Raw genomic sequence first — 23356 nt, 5'->3', positions numbered from 1 at the left:
TCAAGATGTTGAGTACCACAAAACCTGCAAACAATAACACTAACTGTTATTTTAAGTCTCTGGTGCAGCGTAGGTTTACTAGGTTAATTCCCGGAATGGCGGGACTGTCATATGTTGAAAGACTGGAGCGACTAGGCTTGTATACACTGGAATTTAGAAGGATGAGAGGGGACCTTATCGAAACATATAAGATTATTAAGGGGTTGGACATGTTAGAGGCAGGAAACATGTTCCCAATGTTGGGGGAGTCCAGAACCAGGGGCCACAGTTTAAGAATAAGAGGTAGGCCATTTAGAACGGAGATGAGGAAAAACATTTTCAGTCAGAGTTGTGAATCTGTGGAATTCTCTGCCTCAGAAGGCGGTGGAGGCCAATTCTCTGAATGCATTCAAGAGAGAGCTAGATACTCTTAAGGATAGCGGAGTCAGGGGGTATGGGGAGAAGGCAGGAACGGGGTACTGATTGAGAATGATCAGCCATGATCATATTGAATGGTGGTGCTGGCTCGAAGGGCCGAATGGCCTACTCCTGCACCTGTTGTCTATTATCAGACATACCTTTATATGGTCCTTGTGAGATACGAACCGTCTGTCCAATCAAATCGTTATCTCTGCGTCCTCGACCACGGCCCATTCCCCCTTGTCCTCCAAACCCACCACCTCGAGGAGCTGCAGGATAAACAATTATTTGACTGCACAGTGGGAAATAAAAACTCTTTAATATATAATCACCCTAAACGTCCAATGCACACAAAGCCACAATTACAGATGAAACGTCAGCATGGAAATAGGGTAAATGCACGCAAAGCAAGATACAATTGAAATAAAACAAATTATGACTTCCAAGACATTTAAAATACGCAGCAATTTTTAATTTACATTTCACGCTAGTCCCGTGAAACTACTCACAAAAATGCCCAATGTTAAATTGGACCTCGGATCATTCATTAGTAATTGCAGGTTTCGGTGTCCACACAGATTTATTTATTGACTTGCAATTAAATATTAAATTTCTGAACTTTGTAAGCGTGTTTTAAACATGTTACTGGGTCACAATCAGGTTCCTGGATTATTAGCCCAATAAATTAACTGTTGTGTCACCTTAACCCCAATTGTATGGTGCTGATGGAAGCATAGTTCTCAGGTAAGACAGGAAGAGAGCATAGTGCCTTGACAGCTTATACGAACACCGTGTGTTGGACCATAACAAGTTTAAGACCCTATTAGACCAAGTGGACCCGTTGGGCCCAAACCTCTCCTGCATTGGTGCAGCACCCTCTCCTCCCCCTCCCTCCCTGCCACTCCATCCCCCTCAACCACCTTATCCTCCCATCTCCCTAGGAGATGGATTTAAACTTTAAAATGTGAATAACTTTAAAAATATAACACCGATTTCAATGAAACGTCTTCCATTAGCACCAAAGGGACGACGGAGAGTAAGATGGGCCTAGAAGTGTGTGCTATCGTGTACCATTTTAGCTGTAGTTCAGGAACAAACAAACAAACGAGAGTTTTAGTATATAGATATAGATATAGATGGTGACAATGTACACTCACCACCGCCACTGGGGTGCATTGGACTGCTGATTCGGGGGCTCATAGGAGCAAAACCACCCACTGTGAAATTTGTGACGTCCCTTGGCTGTAATAGAAACAATGAATTTGATGAATTATACCAAAAAAAAACTGATGCTCGAAATCCAAAAGAAAACATAAGATGCCGGAAGCATAGAGCACAAGGGAGTACGTTTGGCCTGAAATGCCAACTGTTTTTCTCCAATATATGCTGCTTCCAACGTTTTAGAGCTCAGAGGACCATCGGAACACAGCTACCATCGGGCAGACGATACAAGGCCTTCTACACCCGCACCTCCAGACTCAGGAACAGCTTCATCCCCAGGGCCATAGCTGCTATGAACCGGTCCTGCTGAGCCGGATGGTCACATCGTACAGTAAACCGGCACAGACCTACTTGCACTTTATTCTGTCTTAAAACTGTTACAATTTGTTTCGTTGGGTTGTTGTTGTTTAAATTAATTAAATTATTGCATCGTATGGGAGGCGCATTCCCAATCTCGTTGTACCCCTGTACAATGACAATAAAGATATATTGTATTGTATTGTATTGTATTTATGTTTTCTGGTAAACAATTGATCCATGTCGATTTTCGTGCAAGATCAAGAGTAAGGTCCAGTTTAAAGTAAATGGAATATGTTTTCACAACCACAGTTCGGGAACAAGAAAGTTTGAATCCTGCCGGCTACGGGCTGCTGTCTGTTCAGAGTTTGCACGTTCTCCCTGTGACCCCATGCATTTTCTCCATAAAGTTTAAAGGAGATTTACGAGACCATTTTGTTTTGGACACAGAGTTGTACGTGGCTTTTCAACTCGCCTTAGGAAATATACGCTTGATATTTTAATTTGCTTACCTTCGCACCGCCAGCAAGCACCAAGTGACGAGTTTTGCAAACAAACATGCCACCATTTTCCACCAACTTCTTACAATGTAGAAAGGCAAACCCACGATACAAGTGTCTAATTTCACCTTCACGGCCCTGAAAATTAATTTAGTTTGCAGGTTTACACACATTCGGTTAAATTCAACTTGCCCGTATATTTTGGCCAAAGTTACGCATTTATTTCACTTATAGAAACTGGGTGACTACATGAACTCTGTGTGAAAATGAGTGAACTAAGCATGGGAGAACGACAATATTTACAAAAAGAACACCAATAAAGTGCATAACATACACAATAAATCCACTAGTATCCAAGAAAGATAAATTAAGAAAATCATTAATGACATCGAAGATGAGAAAATTATCTCCAAATAAATTTCGTTTATTGTCACGTGTTTCAAAGTACAGTGAAAAGCTTTTATTACGCACTAACTAGTCAGCGGAAAGATTATTCACAAAATGCTGGAATAACTCAGCAGGTCAGGCAACATCTCAGGAGAGAAGGAATGGGTGGCGTTTCGGGTCGAGACCCTTCTTCTCGACCCGAAACGTCACCCATTCCTTCTCTCCTGAGATGCTGCCTGACCTGCTGAGTTACTCCAGCATTTTATGAATAAATACCTTCGATTTGTACCAGCATCTGCAGTTATTTTCTTAGTCAGCGGAAAGACTATACATGATTGCAATCAAGCCATCCAGTGTACAGAGACATGAGAACAGTTGGAATACCACTTAACGTGATAAAGGGAATAACGTTTAGTTAAGTGTAATATATTATACCTCGGTACATGTAACAGTAAACTAATCTTGTTAACCATGCTGAGAATCAAACATTTATGGTGCCAAAATAAAGATGACCAATTGTTTCTTCAAGTTTGCACTAGAATGTTTTTCTGTATCTATACAACAAATGCATGGTACTGCTGCTTACTTTGAATGCTTTGTTCAGTATTGCTGCAAGTGGCTGTAAATTCTCACTTAGTATTAATTCAAACTGCAAATTGAATTAATTTACTACAGCTTTTACACTTCCAGATCTCTGTTGTCTTTTCTATTGTATTTTGAGTATGGACGTTGGATGAAGTTCCAGTGGTAGAGCTTCTACTTCATGTGCATTTGGCAAACCAGGCACAGAGGTGCAACCGATAAAGCTGCTGCCTCACAATGCCAACTATCCAGATACAACTATGACCTCAGGTGCGGTATGTGTAGCATGTTCACATTCCCCAAGTGACCCTGTGGGTTTTCTCCCACATCTCAAAGACGTCCAAGTTGGTCTACCACTAGTTTGTATGCGAGTGGTAGAATCTATGGTTGATGAGATGTGGGGAGAATTACAAACGAGATCAACGTTCACAGGATTCGTGTAAATGGGTGATTAATGGTCGCTGTGGACTTTTTTTAAAAGATTTTTTTTTTTTTTTTAGATTTAGAGATACAGCGCGGAAACAGGCCCTTCGGCCCACCGAGTCCGCGCCGCCCAGCGATCCCCGCACACTAACACTATCCTACACACACTAGGGACAATTTTTACCTTTTACCCAGCCAATTAACCTACATACCTGTACGTCCTTGGAGTGTGGGAGGAAACCGAAGATCTCGGAGAAAACCCACACAGGTCACGGGGAGAATGTACAAACTCCGTACAGACGGCGCCCGTAGTCAGGATCGAACCTGAGTCTGTATTCGCTGTAAGGCAGCAACTCTACCGCTGCGCCACCGTGCCGCACAAATAAAATGGGCGGTTGAAGGCTGAAGGGCCGCTGAGTGCTGTTTTGCTCTTTATGAATCTATGACTCAACTATTTCAATTACTATTCTTGTAGACCTACGGAAAAAACAACAAAACTTACAGAGTGCGGTCCATCAATGACTTTGACGATGTCTTTCACATGAATATTGTTTTGCTCAGAGTCCAGAGCCACAGCAAAGCGATTGTCCTTTTTCCGCGTTATTGCCTGGTGTCGTACTGTGATAACCTTCCCGTACATATTAAGAACCTGCAAAAGCCAAACATTGCATGACCGGAGAGCTTGCACTTCCCGGCCCACGTTTATGAGGTCCTAAACGACAGATTATTGGAGGAAGGAATGCCCGAGTCCCAACAACTTGCCATCAACTATGATACACAACAGTTTCTTCAAAACAGTCAAGGCCATCAACAGCTCACACATAAAATGCCCCAAAGTAAGAAATAGAATCAGACTTAATGTTGTTAGAGATCAGTGTAATGGTATAAAATTGCAGATGAATTGGATTTACAGCCAGCTGCCTGGACTAAGAAAGAAATATCTGCAGGTGACAAGTAGAAATTACTTGGTCCAAGAACAAGGAATGGTTTTACTTTTAACAGCCAGTATTTTCAACTGCTTAAGAAATTTCTGCATTAAAAGGTCACAAAACAATCATTGAACGTACTGCCTCTATAAATTATATATGTAGCATGCTTCCAAGATAGCCATTAACTAGTTAGCTATGCATTTGGATAATGCATCCTAAAAAAAACAATTTCTATCGTCTGAAAACAAAATGTCGTACCTGAAATGTCTCTCTTTCCAAGCGGACAATGACGCCCATAGTCTGTGGATCGAGTTGCACCAGTTCACCCCACTCGTGCTGACCCCCTGCATCCACACCGGATGCAGTTTCCGAACACAGCTGCAAGTCCCTCGGGAGCACTTTCAGCTGAAAGACAGCGGGATTGGATCGCTTGAAACTGTGCATCATAAAGCCACGTGACCACGCAAACCGCCTTGATGCACAAGGTGTATATTTTCTTACAGAATAAAACAGATGAGCATTGACCAGGGTCTGGGAAGCCGATGAGGTGTTGTGACTGATCGCAAGTACTCCCATTAAGAAAATATTATGAAGAACTAGACCAAGTGGACCCGTTGGGCCCAAACCTCTTCTTCCCCCCCTCCACTCCCCTCTCCTCCCCCCCTTCCCCTCCACCCCCCTTATCCTCCCTTCCACCCTCCGCCCCTCCCTCCACCCCCCTCCCTCCCTTGGAGATAGATTTAAACTTTAAAATATAAATACATTTTAAAATATAACACCAATTTCAATGAAACTTCTTCCATTAGCACCAAAGGGACGGTGAGTAAGGTGGGCCTAAAATTGTCTCGCTATCATGTACCGTTTTGGCTGCAGTTCAGGAACAATTAAACAAACGAGAGTTTCAGTGTATAGATACCATATTCCAGGATCACCTTCGATATTGCAGGAGGTGCGAAAAAAAGTTGCACGCCACTTTATAACTTTAAGTGAATAGTGGTAACCTGGAGAGAATGCAATGGAGTATCTGCTAGTAACTGAGGTGAGAAAAAACCTTTTCACCCAGAGAGTTGTGAATTTGTGGAATTCTCTGCCACAGAAGGCAGTAGAGCCCAATTCATTGGATGAATTTAAAAGAGTTAGATAGAGCTCCCGGGGCTAGTGGAATCAAGGGATATGGGGAGAAGGCAGGCATGGGTTACTGATTGTGGATGATCAGCCATGATCACAATGAATGGCGGTGCTGGCTCAAAGGGCCAAATGGCCTCCTCCTGCACCTATTTCTAGGTTTCTAGCCAGTGCCACTAAACCCAGGAATTACCAGTAACTTAAGATAGTTTGGGATGGAGACAAAACTGGAACCAGGCAAAAGGCTTTTTCAATTAGACAAGATGTGATTTGCCATCAGAAAAGTTAGGAAGAGGGGATGTTCAACGAGATCTGGGTGTCCTAGTGCATCAGTCACTGAAAGGAAGCATGCAGGTACAGCAGGCAGTGAAGAAAGCCAATGGAATGTTGGCCTTCATAACAAGAGGAGTTGAGTATAGGAGCAAAGTTGTACCGGGCCCTGGTGAGACCGCACCTGGAGTACTGTGTGCAGTTTTGGTCTCCAAATTTGAGGAAGGATATTCTTGCTATTGAGGGCGTGCAGCGTAGGTTCACTAGGTTAATTCCCGGAATGGCGGGACTGTCGTATGTTGAAAGGCTGGAGCAATTAGGCTTGTATACACTGGAATTTAGAAGGATGAGGGGGGATCTTATTGAAACATATAAGATAATTAGGGGATTGGACACATTAGAGGCAGGAAACATGTTCCCAATGTTGGGGGAGTCCAGAACAAGGGGCCACAGTTTAAGAATAAGGGGTAGGCCATTTAGAACGGAGATGAGGAAGAACTTTTTCAGTCAGAGAGTGGTGAAGGTGTGGAATTCTCTGCCTCAGAAGGCAGTGGAGGCCAGTTCGTTGGATGCTTTCAAGAGAGAGCTGGATTGAGCTCTTAAGGATAGCAGAGTGAGGGGGTATGGGGAGAAGGCAGGAACGGGGTACTGATTGAGAGTCAGTGGATGTGGTGTACCTCGACTTTCAGAAAGCCTTCAACAAGGTCCCACATAGGAGATTAGTGGGCAAAATTAGGGCACATGGTATTGGGGGTAGGGTACTGACATGGATAGAAAATTGGTTGACAGACAGAAAGCAAAGAGTGGGGATAAATGGGTCCCTTTCGGAATGGGAGGCAGTGACCAGTGGGGTACCGCAAGGTTCGGTGCTGGGACCCCAGCTATTTACGATATACATTAATGACTTAGACGAAGGGATTAAAAGTACCATTAGCAAATTTGCAGATGATACTAAGCTGGGGGGTAGTGTGAATTGTGAGGAAGATGCAATAAGGCTGCAGGGTGACTTGGACAGGTTGTGTGAGTGGGCGGATACATGGCAGATGCAGTTTAATGTAGATAAGTGTGAGGTTATTCACTTTGGAAGTAAGAATAGAAAGGCAGATTATTATCTGAATGGTGTCAAGTTAGGAGGAGGGGGAGTTCAACGAGATCTGGGTGTCCTAGTGCATCAGTCAATGAAAGGAAGCATGCAGGTACAGCAGGCAGTGAAAAAAGCCAATGGAATGTTGGCCTTCGTAACAAGAGGAGTTGAGTATAGGAGCAAAGAGGTCCTTCTACAGTTGTACCGGGCCCTGGTGAGACCGCACCTGGAGTACTGTGTGCAGTTTTGGTCTCCGAATTTGAGGAAGGATATTCTTGCTATGGAGGGCGTGCAGCGTAGGTTCACTAGGTTAATTCCCGGAATGGCGGGACTGTCGTATGTTGAAAGGCTGGAGCGATTGGGCTTGTATACACTGGAATTTAGAAGGATGAGGGGGGATCTTATTGAAACATGTAAGATAATTAGGGGATTGGACACATTAGAGGCAGGAAACATGTTCCCAATGTTGGGGGAGTCCAGAACAAGGGGCCACAGTTTAAGAATAAGGGGTAGGCCATTTAGAACGGAGATGAGGAAGAACTTTTTCAGTCAGAGAGTGGTGAAGGTGTGGAATTCTCTGCCTCAGAAGGCAGTGGAGGCCAGTTCGTTGGATGCTTTCAAGAGAGAGCTGGATTGAGCTCTTAAGGATAGCGGAGTGAGGGGGTATGGGGAGAAGGCAGGAACGGGGTACTGATTGAGAGTGATCAGTCATGATCGCATTGAATGGCGGTGCTGGCTCGAAGGGCTGAATGGCCTACTCCTGCACCTATTGTCTATTGTCTATTGTCTATTGCCATGATCGCATTGAATGGCGGTGCTGGCTCGAAGGGCTGAATGGCCTACTCCTGCACCTATTGTCTATTGTCTATTGTCTATTGTCTAAAAGCAAGAGGTGTTACAAACAAATACAGGATGTGAAATTTTCGGTGAACATCATATCGCTGAACAATTCGTTTTATTCACAAAATGCTGGAGTAACTCAGCAGGTCAGGCAGCATCTCGGGAGAGAAGGAATGGGTGACGTTTCGGGTCGAGACCCTTCTTCAGACTGAAGAGGGGTCTCGACCCGAAATGTCACCCATTCCTTCTCTCATGAGATGCTGCCTGACCCGCTGAGTTACTCCAGCATTTTGTGATACCTTCATCTGCAGTTATTTTCCTACATTACTGTTCACCATAAATCATGATTTCTTTAAAATAGGATGCAATTTCAGAATATGTCGTGTACAAAATATTACCTCGTGCATGGTCAGGTCTGAGAATAGAATGACAAAATTCTCCTCGACGCGTACAATCAGTCCTGTATCTCCCTCGTACCGCCCTGCTATCACCTTCACATGGTCTCCCATTTTGAAATATTTACGCAATTCATGGGCTGGAAACTCTAAAGGATCCTGGAAATAAACAAATATCAAAGTGAAAACCCCCCCAAAAAACTGTAGACAAAGCAAATCTGAAATAAATAAATCAGAAAATGCTGGAAGCACTCAGCAGCATAAGTGAGGAGAGAGGGTTAATGCTTTAGGTTGAAAATCTTTTCACAAATGTTAAAACTGTTTCACTCTTCACAGATGCTACTTGAAGTATTTCCAGCATTTTTTTGTTTCAACATGTTAAGTTGAATCACTTTTCTTGAAGTCAGTGCCCATTTTGGCCTGACACGATTTACCAATAACATCCTTGCAAAAGATAGCAATCACTTTGAGGTTAGATTTTTTTCTACATGATTTTTCACCCTCCCAATGCACTGACATTCAGCTAAGAGATCACCAGTATATCTAAGATTTATGCAAGGAACTTAACAGAAAAGTTCCTGAACTAAAATGGGTTTTACAATATTACTGGTCTCTCCAGAGTCATCCTTTCAGGAGGAGTTCAGTTTTACTTAGTTTGCCAGCTACAGTTAATAAGATCATGTATCTTATGTGCTGTGACTGTTGGCAGATCAATTTCCCTCCTAGGATAAAGTTCTATCGTATCATATCGTAAACAAATGTATTTCTCCTATTTAAATATGCAAGTGATAAAAACAATCTATTACTACTTTCAATATATACACATACAAACTATCATTTATTTTTGGACAATCTGGTTCAGTTTAAAACCTGGACACAAAATGCTAGGTTACTCCTGCATTTTGTGTCTATCTTTGATATAAATGAGCATCTGCAGTTCCTTTTTATTATATTTCCTTTTAAAAGCTGGTGCTACAAGTAACTGAACAGATTGCATTGGACACAAATACAAGCATCTATTGTTAATAAACAGTCAGTGCTCATTCACAAGTAGAGACGAGTTGCTCTTAAATACGTCTCGGCTAAATTATTAGTACCTTCAGATCCTCGTGTTTGGGAAGAATTGTAATCTTATTGCCTTCCACACTCAAAACTTTCCCTTGTAGGTTTATCAATTCACCCTCGCAAACCTCCACATTATCTCCAGGTTGCAAATTGTGTTCTCTTTCTTTACCTGAAAAAAAGTCACAACGTTTGAGTCAAGATGCAATTCAGAAACTGAAAATTCAAGTAATGGCAAAAAACCACAACTAGCCTGTGACACGGGACAGGATTCCTCCACTACAGTACTTGGAGGGTTTGAGCACTAACAACCCATTTGCCCAAATAATCTGTATATTTCTGTCACCGGTTTAACCATTCACCTTCAAGGAATTAGGGAGTAGGGATAAAAGGGTCATTTCCAAGTTGGCAGGGAGTGCCTGGTGGGATGCTTCATCAATGCTGAAGTCCCAGGTCTAAGTTTACTGACCATAAAGGGTGGCACAATTGGCCAAGAGGAGGATGAAGAGAACCTTTGTGAAGAAGCAGACAGGTTAAGAAAACGGAAAGGGGGGAACTGCAGATGCTGGTTTATACCAAAGATTCACACAAAATGCTGGAGTTACTCAGCACGTCAGTCAGCAATCTCTGGAGAAAAGGAATAGGCGACGTTTAGGTTCGGACACAAAACATCACCTAATCCCTTTCTCCAGAGATGCTGCCTGACCTGTTGAGTTACTCCAGCATTTTGTCCCTATCTTAAGTGAATGGATATTGGGAATTTAATGAATAGAAAGATGAAGTTGTGCAGAAAAATCTGAAAGGCAATTATTTTTTAAATAGTGCGAGATTAAAAGGTATTAGTCATTAGAGAAATCTGGGTGTACATGCATAAAGATTATTGGCTATTAATATGCAGGCAAAGCAAGTAATTTGGAAGAAAATGATACATTGTTCTTTATTGGAAGAGGTTTGTCAGTGTTTTAGAGGAAGAGCATTTTTGGAACAGTCAAAACAATCCATAGATTTTTAGTTGTGAACAAGGGTAAGTATGGATCTTGGGGGAAGGTACTAAATTGGAGTTTATAGCATTATTAGACAGGAACTAGGGAGAGTAAATTGGGAGTTGTTATTGGGCAAGTTCACTTCTGACATGGCACTAGCGAGCCATGTTTTCTGTTTTGTAGTTTAGCACAATCCACAGGAGTAGCCACTTTCATTTCACTGCACATCTGGTATATGTATGTGACAAATAAACTTCTCAGGAGAAAAGGAATGGGTGACGTTTCGGGTCGAGACCCTTCATCAGACTGAAGAAGGGTCTCGACCCGAAACGTCACCCATTCCTTCTCTCCTGAGATGCTGCCTGACCTGCTGTTACTCCAGCATTTTGTGAAATAAATACCATCGATTTGTACCAGCATCTGCAGTTATTTTCTTACACTGACAAATAAACTTGACTTGACTCTTCACCCACTGCACGGTCCGGTTGACACGGCTGTTGTTGCGGCTCATAGTGTGGTCCCTGGCCAGCAGCGCTGTCTCCAAGCCACCAACAGGATGTGCTCAGTCATTATAGGGGACCCTCCCCTCTCACCAGCTTTTGCTTCTACCTGTCGGCTGCCGCTTTATCCACTTCCCGCTCCAACGCCGCCTCCTCCACCTTCTTTCCCGCTATAACCAACAGCTTCCAAGGTGGAGCACGTCGGTGACTCAGAGTCAGAGAGTGATAGAATGTAGAAACAGGCCCTTTGGCCCAACTTGCCCACACGGCGGCCATAGGAGGAGGAAGCGGCAGAAGGGGGGGAGAGGACAAGAGGATGAGTGGACAGAGCAACAGGAGAAGGAGGAGGCCAGTAAGATTCTGCTGAAGGGCACTCTCATGTTGTCAATGAGTTGTAGCAGTTATTCTGTGAGTGTTAAGTACCTATAAACAATGATGATTAAGTAATCTTTTAAATGATACAGACCAAGTGATAATTATTGCTCAGGACACCATCATCGTCAAACTCGGACAAGATATTTTAAACTATCTAAATGAACAGATGAAACTCAATTTAATATTTTACCCAAAATTTGGCATCTGACAATGCACTGTATTGAGTGTCAACCTTCAGTATTGTTTAGTTTAGAGATATAGCGCGGAAACTGGCCCTTCGGCCCACCGAGTCCGTGCCGACCAGCAATCCCCGCACATTAACACTATCCTATACACACCAGGGATATTTTTTACATTTACCAAGCCAATTAACCTACAAACCTGTATGTCTTTGGAGTGTGGGAGGAAACCGAAGATTGTGCTCTGGGGGTGCTCCTTGAACTCACAAACCTTCTGATTCATGTTGAAAACTTTTCCAATTGAATCACAGCTGACACCCAAAGTATTTATTCACAAAATGCTGGAGTAACTCAACAGGTCAAGAAGCATCTCAGGAGAGAAGGAAAGGGTGACGTTTTGGGTCGAGACCCGACTTCGGACTGAAGAAGGGTCTCAACCCGAAAGTCACCCATTCCTTCTCTCCTGAGATGCTGCCTGACCTGCTGAGTTACTCCAGCATTTTGTGAATAAATACCTTTGATTTGTACCAGCATCTGCAGTTATTTTCTTACACAGCTGACACCCAATATCATTGAGTGACAGAGTGTAGTTTCATTGCGTTCTCACCAACAGCTGCCACTTTCAACTTTCAGTCAGATGGAAATCGGCAAAGTTATTCCTCTCCCTAATGCAACGGCACTTAGACAACATAGCAGAACATATTTCGCACCTCAACCTAATCAGGCAGGAACAGTGAACTTATTAACAGTTGGCACACAGTCAAATGTTGCGAGTGCTAACACAGATGTTGAAAAAGATTAAACTAAAAACCATTTGCAGAAAAATGAAAACCAATATGCAAAATCCCCAGAGTGCAGCTCTGCAAGCTCCACCTTTACAGCAAATCACATACCTGCTGATTCAGTAACCACTTCCAGATCAATGCCCTCTGGCTGGTCCTCAAACTTTTCCAATTCAGAAAGCGTGGGCTTAACTCCTTCTGTAATCTGTAATACGCAAAGCACCAGAGTCAGGGGGTGTGGGGAGAGGGCAGGAACGGGGCACTGATTGTGGATGATCAGCCATGATCACAATGAATGATCATTGAATGGTCCTGTCACCTCCAACGGGACCCCACCACTGGCCACATCTTCCCATCCCCTCCCCTTTCTGCGTTCTGCAGAGACCGTTCCCTCCGTAATTCCCTGGTCCACTCGTCCCTTCCTACCCAAACCACCCCATCCCCGGGCACTTTCCCCTGCAACCGCAGGAGATGCAACACCTTTACCTCCCCCCTCAACTCCATCCAAGGACCCAAACAGTCTTTCCAGGTGAGACAGAGGTTCACCTGCACCTCCTCCAACCTCATCTATTGTATCCGTCCGCTGCTCTAGATGTCAACTTATTTACATCGGCGAAACCAAACGCCGGCTCGGCGATCGTTTCGCTCAACACCTTCGCTCAACCAACCTAATCTCCCGGTGGCTGAGCACTTCAACTCCCCCTCCCACTCCCTGTCTGACCTTTCTGTCATGGGCCTCCTCCAGTGCCATAGTGAGTCCCACCGGAAATTGGAGGAACAGCGCCTCATATTTCGCTTGGGCAGCTTGCAGCCCAGCGGTATGAACATTGTCTTATCCAACTTTAGATAGTTCCTCTGTCCCTCTCTTCCCCTCCTCCTTCCCAGTTCTCACTCTATCTTTCTGTCTCCACCTATATCCTTCCTTTGTCCCGCCCACCTGACATCAGTCTGAAGAAGGATCTCAACCCGAAACGTCACCCATTCCTTCTCTCCTGAGATGCTGCCTGACCTGCTGAGTTACTTTGGCATTTTGTGAAATAAATACCTTCGATTTGTACCAGCATCTGCAGTTATTTTCTTACACATTGAATGGCGGTGCTGGCTCAAAGGGCCGAATGGCCTCCTCCTGCACCTATTGTCTATTGTCAAACAAATTGTAGAATACAGGAGGCTCCTTTACTCTGCTATTACATGAAGACTTTTCTGTTTGACGCTGCCTTTTATTACATCAAATAATTATTCATTTCTTACACTGCACTGTAACTTTTATTCTTGTATTTTATACCTGTCTTATTTTAGCTTGTTTTTATTTTCTATTCTCTTAAATTACTGTTTTTTATTGCTTTTAACTGCTGTTTAATGTTTTATATAAAGCACTTTGAATTGCCCTGTTGCTGAAATATGCTATATAAATAAACTTGCCTTGCCTATTACATGGTGTTAATTGAACAGAGGATCCCAGTGGCGTCCCTTAGTTAGAGTGCAGTTAACGACAAAACCTGGTACCTCAAGGTAACTACAATATAACATGGCTCCCCAGAGAAAGGACAGTATATCCAACCAGCCTGCTCACATTCTCGAATCTTATTCAGTGAGGAAATAGCGGAAAGCTTGACATGCAGGTCGTTCTGCTATAACACGATAGTTGTATTCCTATGAGGCCTTGCATTGTAGAAAATCAGGTTACAAAAACAATTATGATAATGGGGTTAGCAGCTGGCGAGCTCGACTCACAATAACCATCTTTATTTTTCCCCGAAGATTTTCAAATACACAGGTCTTTTAACAGCTGTAATTTTATGTTTGTTACTGCAAGATAAAAATACTAAACGTTCCACATTACATTGTTGAACTATCTATTGTTGCACATGTGTCAATAGAAGCGATCACTTGTTCATGTTAATGGCCATCTGCAGCCAAACTGATAAACTGTGTTCTGAAAAGACATTGCTGTCTGGTTACTCTGGGGAGGTTACATGGAAACAATTTATTTTACCAAAACAGGTTTATTTTCCAGGGCAGACTTTTTACTGATTGTCAATTTCCAAGGAAATTTTAAACAGTTAATAGACAATAGGTGCAGGAGTAGGCCATTCGGCCCTTCGAGTCCTTCTAGATAAGACGAGGAGCCAGGTGGATTCCACAAGGGTTCTTTAATAGATTCAAAACGACTACCATTCGCTTCAGCGGGAGACTGAACAAAGGTGTCGCGCCAAAATCCCAGCTACTCATCTCCGTAGCTGGGAGCTCCCCCCGGACCAGTCCATCACCGTGTCGAGGGGGATAACCCCCAGGGACCACCACATTATAACCAATTCAGCCTGTACTATACAGGCTGTTCCCTATTCCCCAATTCATGAATCGCATTATATCTAATTCACATTGCAAAAATGCACATTATAACAGAATTGCCTGGACATTACAGCCAACTGACCTTGAGGAAGTGCAAATTGCACTGTTTTATTTGGCAGTTAATCTAACTTGGACAAATGTTTAATGGGGAATGAAGTGCATGATAATTAAAGTTATTCAAATAGGTGATGCAGCATTTTATTAAGCAATGATAAAGGACATTCTAAATAATATATTTTCAAAGATAACTACTAGATAAGTTAAAAGATTAAGGGACTTGGACTGCACAAACCCAGGCCCAGGTAAAGTTATCATTTAATGTGACAGGAAGAACATGGTGCATTTGGAGTGTGCGAAATCTTCACTCAAGACCATTTCTACTTTTTACAGCAAATACTGGAACTACACTCCACCAGCATCCTTTGAAGGCTGGAGATACAATGTGATCTCCCTGGATTGGGCTAATTTTGTTTTTCATGATCTTACTTCTTAATGCCAGCAGCATGTTTGTGAAGCAAGTACCCACAGCTAGAAAGCAGCTTGGATAACGTGGGGGAAAATGCACTTTTATACAAAATTTCAAACCATGGGGTCACATTAAAAAAAGACTCTACTGAAGTCATCACTTACAACTGCAGACATGGCGAAGCTTTTGAACAAAAATCCCTTTCGGCTGTAACGATTGCCCTCAAATATGAGGAAGTCTCCGTCGGTGGTAACGTCACCACCCAGCGATCTGTGAATTATTGGGACATTTTAAATACATGAATAGCATGAGCCCGTCAGAAAATACAGCGAATAGTTGAGGTCACCCTGCAGTCAAAGCAAAAAGATTCCATGTGTGGGAAGGAACTGCAGATGTTGGTTTATACTGAAGATAGACACCAAAAAGCTGGTGTAACTCAGCGGCTCAGCGGCTCAGGCAGCATCTCTGGAGAAAAACAATACGTGACGTTTTGGGGGGGAACCCAGCCTGAAGAAAGGTTTAAATCCAAAAAGTCACCTACTCTTTTTCTCCAGAGATGTTGCCTGACCCAGTTACACCAGCCTTTTGTGTCTAGCAACTGAATTCATCATGTGCAGCTTTTATACAGTCTTATTCTTTTGATCCAGACACTATTTATACAGATAATTAAAAAAGACCAAACCAATGTATCACCAAGCCATTTCCATGTATCTATTTTCAAGTGTTGAAATATTTTCAACTAGGTGCATAATCCTGAGACAGGCATTTTTTGCAATGTTATTAAACTGGCCTTATGAAACTTACAGTTACAGTTGAAATGACACAATGGTTGTGTTGAAGCTATTTCAATGGAGTTAATTTCATTTTGGTGGTCTCAAACTCTTCCAAGTTCACTGTCACCTACTATACAAATACCACCACTCAGTGGATTCTGACATTACCAGCACAAAGAAAGGAAGCTCTCTTTATGAAAGATGTTGTTGATATACAATAATGTTACGGTCCAAGCAAGCTACTGAAGGCAGAAAATCAGCCAGAAATCAGTGACCAACTAGATTCTAAAAGGAGCGTACTGGTACCACACATTAGTAGGAAGGAACTGCAGATGCTGATTAAACGGAAGATAGACACAAAATGCTGGAGTAACTCAGCGGGACAGGCAGCATCTCTGGAGAGAAGGCATGGGTGACGTTTTGGGTCGAGACCCTTCTTCAGACTGATGTCAGGGGAGAGGGAGATACATAGATAAGGAAGTGTAAGGTGTGAAAACAGGACAAAGGGAATGTGGCTCAAGGAAAATGTAGAATAGATCATTGTTACCTGGGAGAAGGTTACAACAAAGCAAACAGAGATAAAATGTAGTCGGAGACAGCAAGACTGGTCGGAGAACAAGGAAGGGGGGGTGGAGAGAGAAGGAAAGCAAGGGTTACTTGAAGTTAGAGAAGCCTTAAATTAGTGTAAGGTCTCATGATTTACTCACACTATTTGTGATTTGTCTTTTGTAAATTCCCTGAAACCACTGTTTAGCATTTGGTTTATATCTAAATAAACTGTGCCATACCATTCTAAAGTAGATAAATGTTAAATCCTACCTGATTTTTTCTGGATCAAAGAGTCTTTGAAGTGGCCTCTTAAACCTTTTCCTTTTGGCAAACCAGTCTTTCTATAAATCAAAATTGTAATTATAAACACTTGGTAATTGTGGTAGATAATTAATTCCATTTCAAACTGAAACAGCAATTAAACAATGTAAGCTAAATCTTCTGTGGCAATTATTAATAGAATCGTGGAAATTTCATTCAAAAGACAAAGTTAGCTTGAACATAATTCCTGCAATTCACAATTATTTTGCTTGGATAATGCCAAGTACATATGGATTTTTTTTTCAATGATATATGATATACAGATTACTCAGAAGCAACCTCATTAGATTGTTGAGAAGGGTATTGAAAGTAGGTTCTTACCAAACTCATCCGAGCTTTGATTCGTTCGTAATCAATCCTTGGGATCAGTTTCAGTGAAATGGTGTTTTGGCTTGGCTCAACATAGTCCACCTGAAAAGGAAAAGCGAGTCTCTGATTGTCCATTAGATGAAGCAGAACACGGTACTCCAGTGGTGGACTCATCAGTATCCTGTGCAATTGTACCAACACTTTACTTTTGAACTCTAACCCTCTTGCAATAAAAGCCAACATCACTGCCTTCCTTGCACTTGCGACATCTGTCTGCTAACTTTGTGTTATGTGTATAAGAGCACATGTAGTTTTCTCATCTGCAATCTTTTTCCAATAATAATAGACATAAAGTGCTGGAGTAACTCAGGGGGGGGGGGGGGGGGGGGGGGTAAGCAGCATCTCTGGAGAAAAATAATGGGTGACCTTTCGGGTAGAAACTCTTCTTCAGACCTGACCCGAAACACCACCCATCCTTTTCCTCCAGATACTGCCTGTAGGAGCCATTTTGCAGTTATTTGTTATTTTTGCTTATTAATATCATTACCTTGTATTCTGCTGTAGTTTGGACACTATAGAGTTAATGCAATGCTTACGTAGGGGCTGGGCGGAGCCAGAGTACCAGTTGGGTACGTGCTGGCAGAGTGTGTGAGCTGGGAGGTGCTGACAGAGGGTCAGCTAGAAGCTCCGCCAAAAGATTTATCAGCCATGATGTAATCGCCTGTAAGTTTTATTAACAAGAAGATTAATATAAACTGTGTCGAAGTAATATCTGCCAACCAGTATCGATCGCATAGACTGTGGTAAGATATGGGATTTTGCCTAGCAATTAATAATCAGTCGATGACAAGAGATATGCCAATATGTTTATTGCACCTTCAAATAAAGAAGACTATTAAACGTCAAGGAGGATCTCTGTTATTATTGATTGAGTCATTACGCTTATCGCTGACCCGGTCTATGCAAGTGGCAGCTTGGGAGCTAATTGATATGGACGAGAAGCTGGCCGCTACACTGCCTGACCCACAAAGTTATTCCAGGACTTTGTGTCTATCTTTGGTGTAAACCAGCATCTACAGCTCTTTGTTATTGCCATATCTTTTTCCAATTGTCTTCCCTCCTCTCTCCTCAGTACTTAAGCTCGCATTCAACACTATTTGCCAAGTTTTCATGCACCTGCTCATCTACCTATACCTTGTTGCAACAAGCGCCTCAACCATTTTCTGGTCACCAGCAAACTTGAATACTTACACCCTGCCCCAACCTCATTAACATAAGTCATAATTGATTGAGGTCTAAGAACTGATCTTCGGGGCATTCTATAAATTGCATTTTTAAATCCAACTCTATTATTGATCTCAACGCATGGTCACAAGCTTCCTCTAATATCATGAGCTCTTATCTTGTGCACAAGTCCTTTATGTGGCACCTGACAAAATGTTGATTAAACTTTAACATTTTAGGTCTTCAAAATAAATGTTTTCAGTCTTTTGCAAAACATTTTTAATTAGTATTTTTCAGTTCCACTAAAGAAAAGATTAGAATTTATATCTGATGCATTGATTTTTGACTTGCCGTAAATATCATTGTGAATTATAACTCTTACACCACCATCATCATTATATAGGGGAACTCAGTAATATGAATATACACCGATAAGCCAAAACATTATGACCTGATGAGCAAAAACATTATGACCACCTGCCTAATATGCTGTTGGTCCTCCGTGTGCAGCCCCATACACAGCAGGGTGCGATGCACTGTGTATTGTGACACATTCCTCCCATGAGCATCATTAAAATTTTCTGTGACTTGTGCCACAGTAGACCTTCTATCGGTTCAGACCAGACGGGATAGCCTTCGCTGCCCTCGCGCATCGATGAGCCTCGGGCGCCCAACACCCTGTCGCCGGTTTGTGGTTGGTCCCTCCTCGGACCACTGTCGGTAGGTACTCACCACTGCTGACCGTTGCCGTTTCAGAGATGCTCTGACCCAGTCGTCTGGCCATAACAATTTGGCCCTTGTCAAAGTCGCTCAGGTCTTTACTCCTGCCCATTTCTCCTGCATCCAACACAACAACTTCAAGAACTGACTGCTCACTTGCTGCCTAATATATCCCACCCCTTGACAGGTGCCATTGTAACAAGATAATCAATGTTATTCACTTCACCAGTCAATGGTCATAATGTTTTGGCTGATCGGTGTAAATATTATCTGCTGCAGTTGAAATGCAGAACATTATTACAGCAGACCTCCAGAGTGACTGGAAAGTGGTATCAGTCTAGTTGCTTGGCAAAAATGCTTCTGCATTTGAAAACCATTGCAATAACTTTACAATTCAAAAGCAGCTTGGATTCAGGCAAATTATACCAATATTTTTCAAATAATAAACAGAAATTAAACTATAACAGAGAGTAAATATTCAAAAAAAATAGTGATAACAATGCATCATTAAATATATTAAGACATAAAATGCACAACATGGTGGCACAACTTTCATATGAAGAAAGACTGGATAGACTAGGCTTGTACTCGCTGGAATTTAGAAGACTGAGGGGGGATCTTATTGAAACATATAAAATTCTTAAGGGGTTGGAGAGGCTAGATGCGGGAAGATTGTTCCCGATGTTGGGGAAGTCCAGAACCAGGGGCCACAGCTTAAGGATAAGGGGGAAGTCTTTTAGGACCGAGATGAGAAAACATTTCTTCACACAGAGAGTGGTGAGTCTGTGGAATTCTCTGCCACAGAAGGTAGTTGAGGCCAGTTCATTGGTTATATTTAAGAGGGAGTTAAATGTGGCCCTTGTGGCTAAAGGGATCAGGGGGTATGGAGAGAAGGCAGGTACAGGTTACTGAGCTGGATGATCAGCCATGATCATATTGAATGGCGGTGCAGGCTCGAAGGGCCGAATGGCCTACTCCTGCACCTATTTTCTATGTTTCTAACAGTAGAGTTGCTGGAGACGAGAGTTCGATCCCGACTACAATTGTGCTGTCTGTACGGAGTTTGTACGTTCTCCCCGAGACCTACGGGCGTTTTCTCCGGGAACTCCGGTTTCCTCCCACACTCCAAAGACGTGCAGGGTTGTAGGTTGATTGGCATGGTATAATTATAAATAGTCCCCAGAGTGTAGGATAGCGCTGATTGGCGTGGACTTGGTGGACCGAAGGGCCTATTTCTACGCTGTATCTCTAAACTAAACAGTTGAACTGGACAGCAAACAAACTTATAAAACAGAGTAACTGAAACAGCAGAGGAAACAAACTACAATAGACAATGGACAATAGGTGCAGGAGTAGGTCATTCGGCCCTTCGAGCCAGCACCGCCATTCAATGTGATCATGGCTGACCATTCTCAATCAGTACCCCGTTCCTGCCTTCTCCCCATACCCTCTGACTCCGCTATCCTTAAGAGCTCTATCTAGCTCTCTCTTGAATGCATTCAGAGAATTAACCTCCACTGCCTTCTGAGGCAGAGAATTCCACAGATTCACAACTCTGACTGGAAAAGTTTTTCCTCATCTCTGTTCTAAATGGCCTACCCCTTATTCGTAAACTGTGGCCCCTGGTTCTGGACTCCCCCAACATTGGGAACATGTTTCCTGCCTCTAACGTGTCCAACCCCTTAATAATCTTATACGTTTCGATAAGAGCCCCTCTCATCCTTCTAAATTCCAGTGTATACAAGCCTAGTCGCTCCAGTCTTTCAACATACGACAGTCACAATGACGTAGTTAAATTAATTTTTGCACAATGTTATACAAACAGCATAGGAGTACACTTTACCTGTGCAATGTCATCCTTGTAGAGACCTCTCTTTAGACGGACCCAAGACTTGGGTTTCAAGTTGGTCACTTCCTTCACCACCTTTAGCACATCAGTCATTTCCTTGATGGGGACCATCTGCTGGTTCCAGAACCCTATCCTCAGGTTCCCCACACCCTCAATGGCCTGCTTCACGTGAGTCTGCTTGTACGCCTCAACATAAATATACCCCTTAACATGCTCGGGAGAAATAATAGACTTGATCTGGAGGGGCTAGAGGTCGGAAAAAAAAAAGGGGGGAAAAAATTTATGAAAACTCTTGCATCTCTTTCCAAACACTAAACTCATAATGGTAGACAACAACAATATTATCAAGAAACATTCAATGCAAAACAAGTTTCCGACGCCTGGGATGTGCCCCTCAAGGATCTGCAAAGATTTTTTAATGAATAAGAAAAACTGAGAAGTTCTACAAGATGTGGAAAAGCAGAGATAATTTCGGAAATTTCATGCAATGCAACAAAAAAATGCTAGCTAAATATTTTCTATTTTAGAGGTGATATTGCATATGATACTAATGATTACAGAGGAGGTCTGGCGATTTTTGTTATTTTCTAGTCCTTCACCACTGAAGTAATGATTGCAGCAACAAACAATCTCCTTGAGGAACTCAGTGGGTCAAGCAGCCAGAGACCCAGGTTCCATCCTGAGTACAGGTGTTTGTCCGTACAGAGTGTGTACGTTCGCCCCGTGACCCGCGTGGGTTTTCCCCAGGAGCTACGGTTTCCTACTACACTCCAATGACGTACAGGTTTGCAGGTTAAATGGCTTGGTAAAATTGTAAATTGTCCTAATGTGTGTAGGATACTGAATGTGCGGGGATCGCTGTGTTAGCACGGACTCGCTGGGCCGAAGGGCCCATTTCCACGCTGCATCTCTAAACTAAACGCCAATTAAATGCGAAAATGCTCTGAGCAAGGCCCTATAACCAACAAGGCCATCGCTGAGTGAACAGCCTGCTTTCTTTGAACGGGTAGTATAGAGGCACAGCCAGTAGAGCCTCTGCCTCAACCAGCGAACTGGGTCAAACCTAGATCTTAGTTGCTGTCTGTGTGGAGTTTGCACAGCTATTACCACAAAGGTTTCTTCGCACATTCTAAAGAATCACCGATTGATAGGTTAATTGGCCAATGTAAATAGTCTGGTATGGAGGCGATTAGTAGAATGTTGAGGGGCAGATAGAGAAAACAGGATTAGCATGGATGGAATTTAATGGTTGGCGTGGATTCAGTAGGCTGAAGGCTCTCGCTTCCATGTTGTATGTGCCGATTTCTATGTAAGTGCCAATTGACCTTTTATATCCCAGCTAAGAGTGAAAACCAGAGTTCAGTTTATAATTGCATCCAAAACAGTGCTTCAATCATTATGGACTGTGATGAAATTTCAAACAGTGCAGAAATCCCTCAGTACTAAACTGATTATGAATGCTTTGAACTAATGCTGGCCGCTAATTCACAACCTTCTACCTGAGATCTTGAGATGCAAGATACGAGTTAGCATGAACATGGAGACACTAGAGGAGAGCATCAGTGCTTTCGAACGAAAATGGAGAAGCAACTGAAGAGAAAACTAAATTGAACAACTTATTATAGACAATAGACAACTTATTGATGTATTTGAGCCCATGAACTGTCAGATATAATGTGCATGACTTCAAAAGCACAGTTATGGTCAACACCAAACAGAAGCCTCATCTCACCTAGTTTAATAAGCATGAACATCTACATCTTTATCAGGTGGCTTCACAGTACTTTTGAGAAGCCTATGGTAATAACGGGCTCACTTCTTCATTATGAAAGACAACATAAGATTCACTTTCCAAGCATCTAGTAATTAATTGATATCCCAAGCCAACAACTACATAAACTGAACTATTTTGGGAAATGGGAGAGATCAAATATGCCCTATCATGTTAAGAGAGTCGAGCGTTTGTCGTACGTACCGAAACGGAACAATTAAATTCTTAATTTCAGCAGCACAACAGGTTTGTAAACAGTGTTCAATAGATGACATAATAAACAAACAAAAAAACAGTTTAATAAATAAAAAGACCCAAGACAAAAAGCCCAAAGTCCCAAGTGCAACCAAGATAGTTTGGAGTTCAAAGTTTAGTTGGGGTTCATAATGTTCAATAGACAATAGGTGCAGGAGGCCATTCGGCCCTTCGAGCCAGCACCGCCATTCAATGTGATCATGGCTGATCATTCTCAATCAGTACCCCGTTCCTGCCTTCTCCCCATACCCCCTGACTCCGCTATCCTTAAGAGCTCTATCTAGCTCTCTCCTGAATGCATTCAGAGAATTGGCCTCCACTGCCTTCTGAGGCAGAGAATTCCACAGATTCATAACTCTCTGACTGAAAAGGTTTTTCCTCATCTCCGTTCTAAATGGCCTACCCCTTATTCTTAAACTGTGGCCCCTGGTTCT

General features: G+C 42.6%; 1 protein-coding gene across 1 annotated transcript in view; it reads right to left on the bottom strand.

Moving 5' to 3' along the window:
* Positions 1-23356, bottom strand: part of supt5h (SPT5 homolog, DSIF elongation factor subunit) — a 63377-nt gene that overhangs the window by 14182 nt on the left and 25839 nt on the right. The window contains exons 10-21 of the mRNA XM_078431205.1: positions 20891-21142; positions 17116-17205; positions 16744-16814; positions 15316-15421; positions 12445-12538; positions 9550-9686; positions 8456-8611; positions 4997-5143; positions 4312-4458; positions 2430-2555; positions 1557-1641; positions 558-668 (exon numbers count right to left, since the gene is read on the bottom strand). Of these exons, the coding sequence (XP_078287331.1) occupies positions 558-668; positions 1557-1641; positions 2430-2555; positions 4312-4458; positions 4997-5143; positions 8456-8611; positions 9550-9686; positions 12445-12538; positions 15316-15421; positions 16744-16814; positions 17116-17205; positions 20891-21142 (1522 nt within the window). The remainder of the gene's footprint in view (positions 1-557; positions 669-1556; positions 1642-2429; positions 2556-4311; positions 4459-4996; positions 5144-8455; positions 8612-9549; positions 9687-12444; positions 12539-15315; positions 15422-16743; positions 16815-17115; positions 17206-20890; positions 21143-23356) is intronic.

This window comes from Rhinoraja longicauda, chromosome 41 (genome assembly GCF_053455715.1).
Source record: "Rhinoraja longicauda isolate Sanriku21f chromosome 41, sRhiLon1.1, whole genome shotgun sequence".
Classification (NCBI taxonomy): domain Eukaryota; kingdom Metazoa; phylum Chordata; class Chondrichthyes; order Rajiformes; family Arhynchobatidae; genus Rhinoraja; species Rhinoraja longicauda.
The sequence above is the reverse complement of the archived record's forward strand: the minus strand, read 5'-3'. Positions and strand labels throughout refer to the sequence as shown.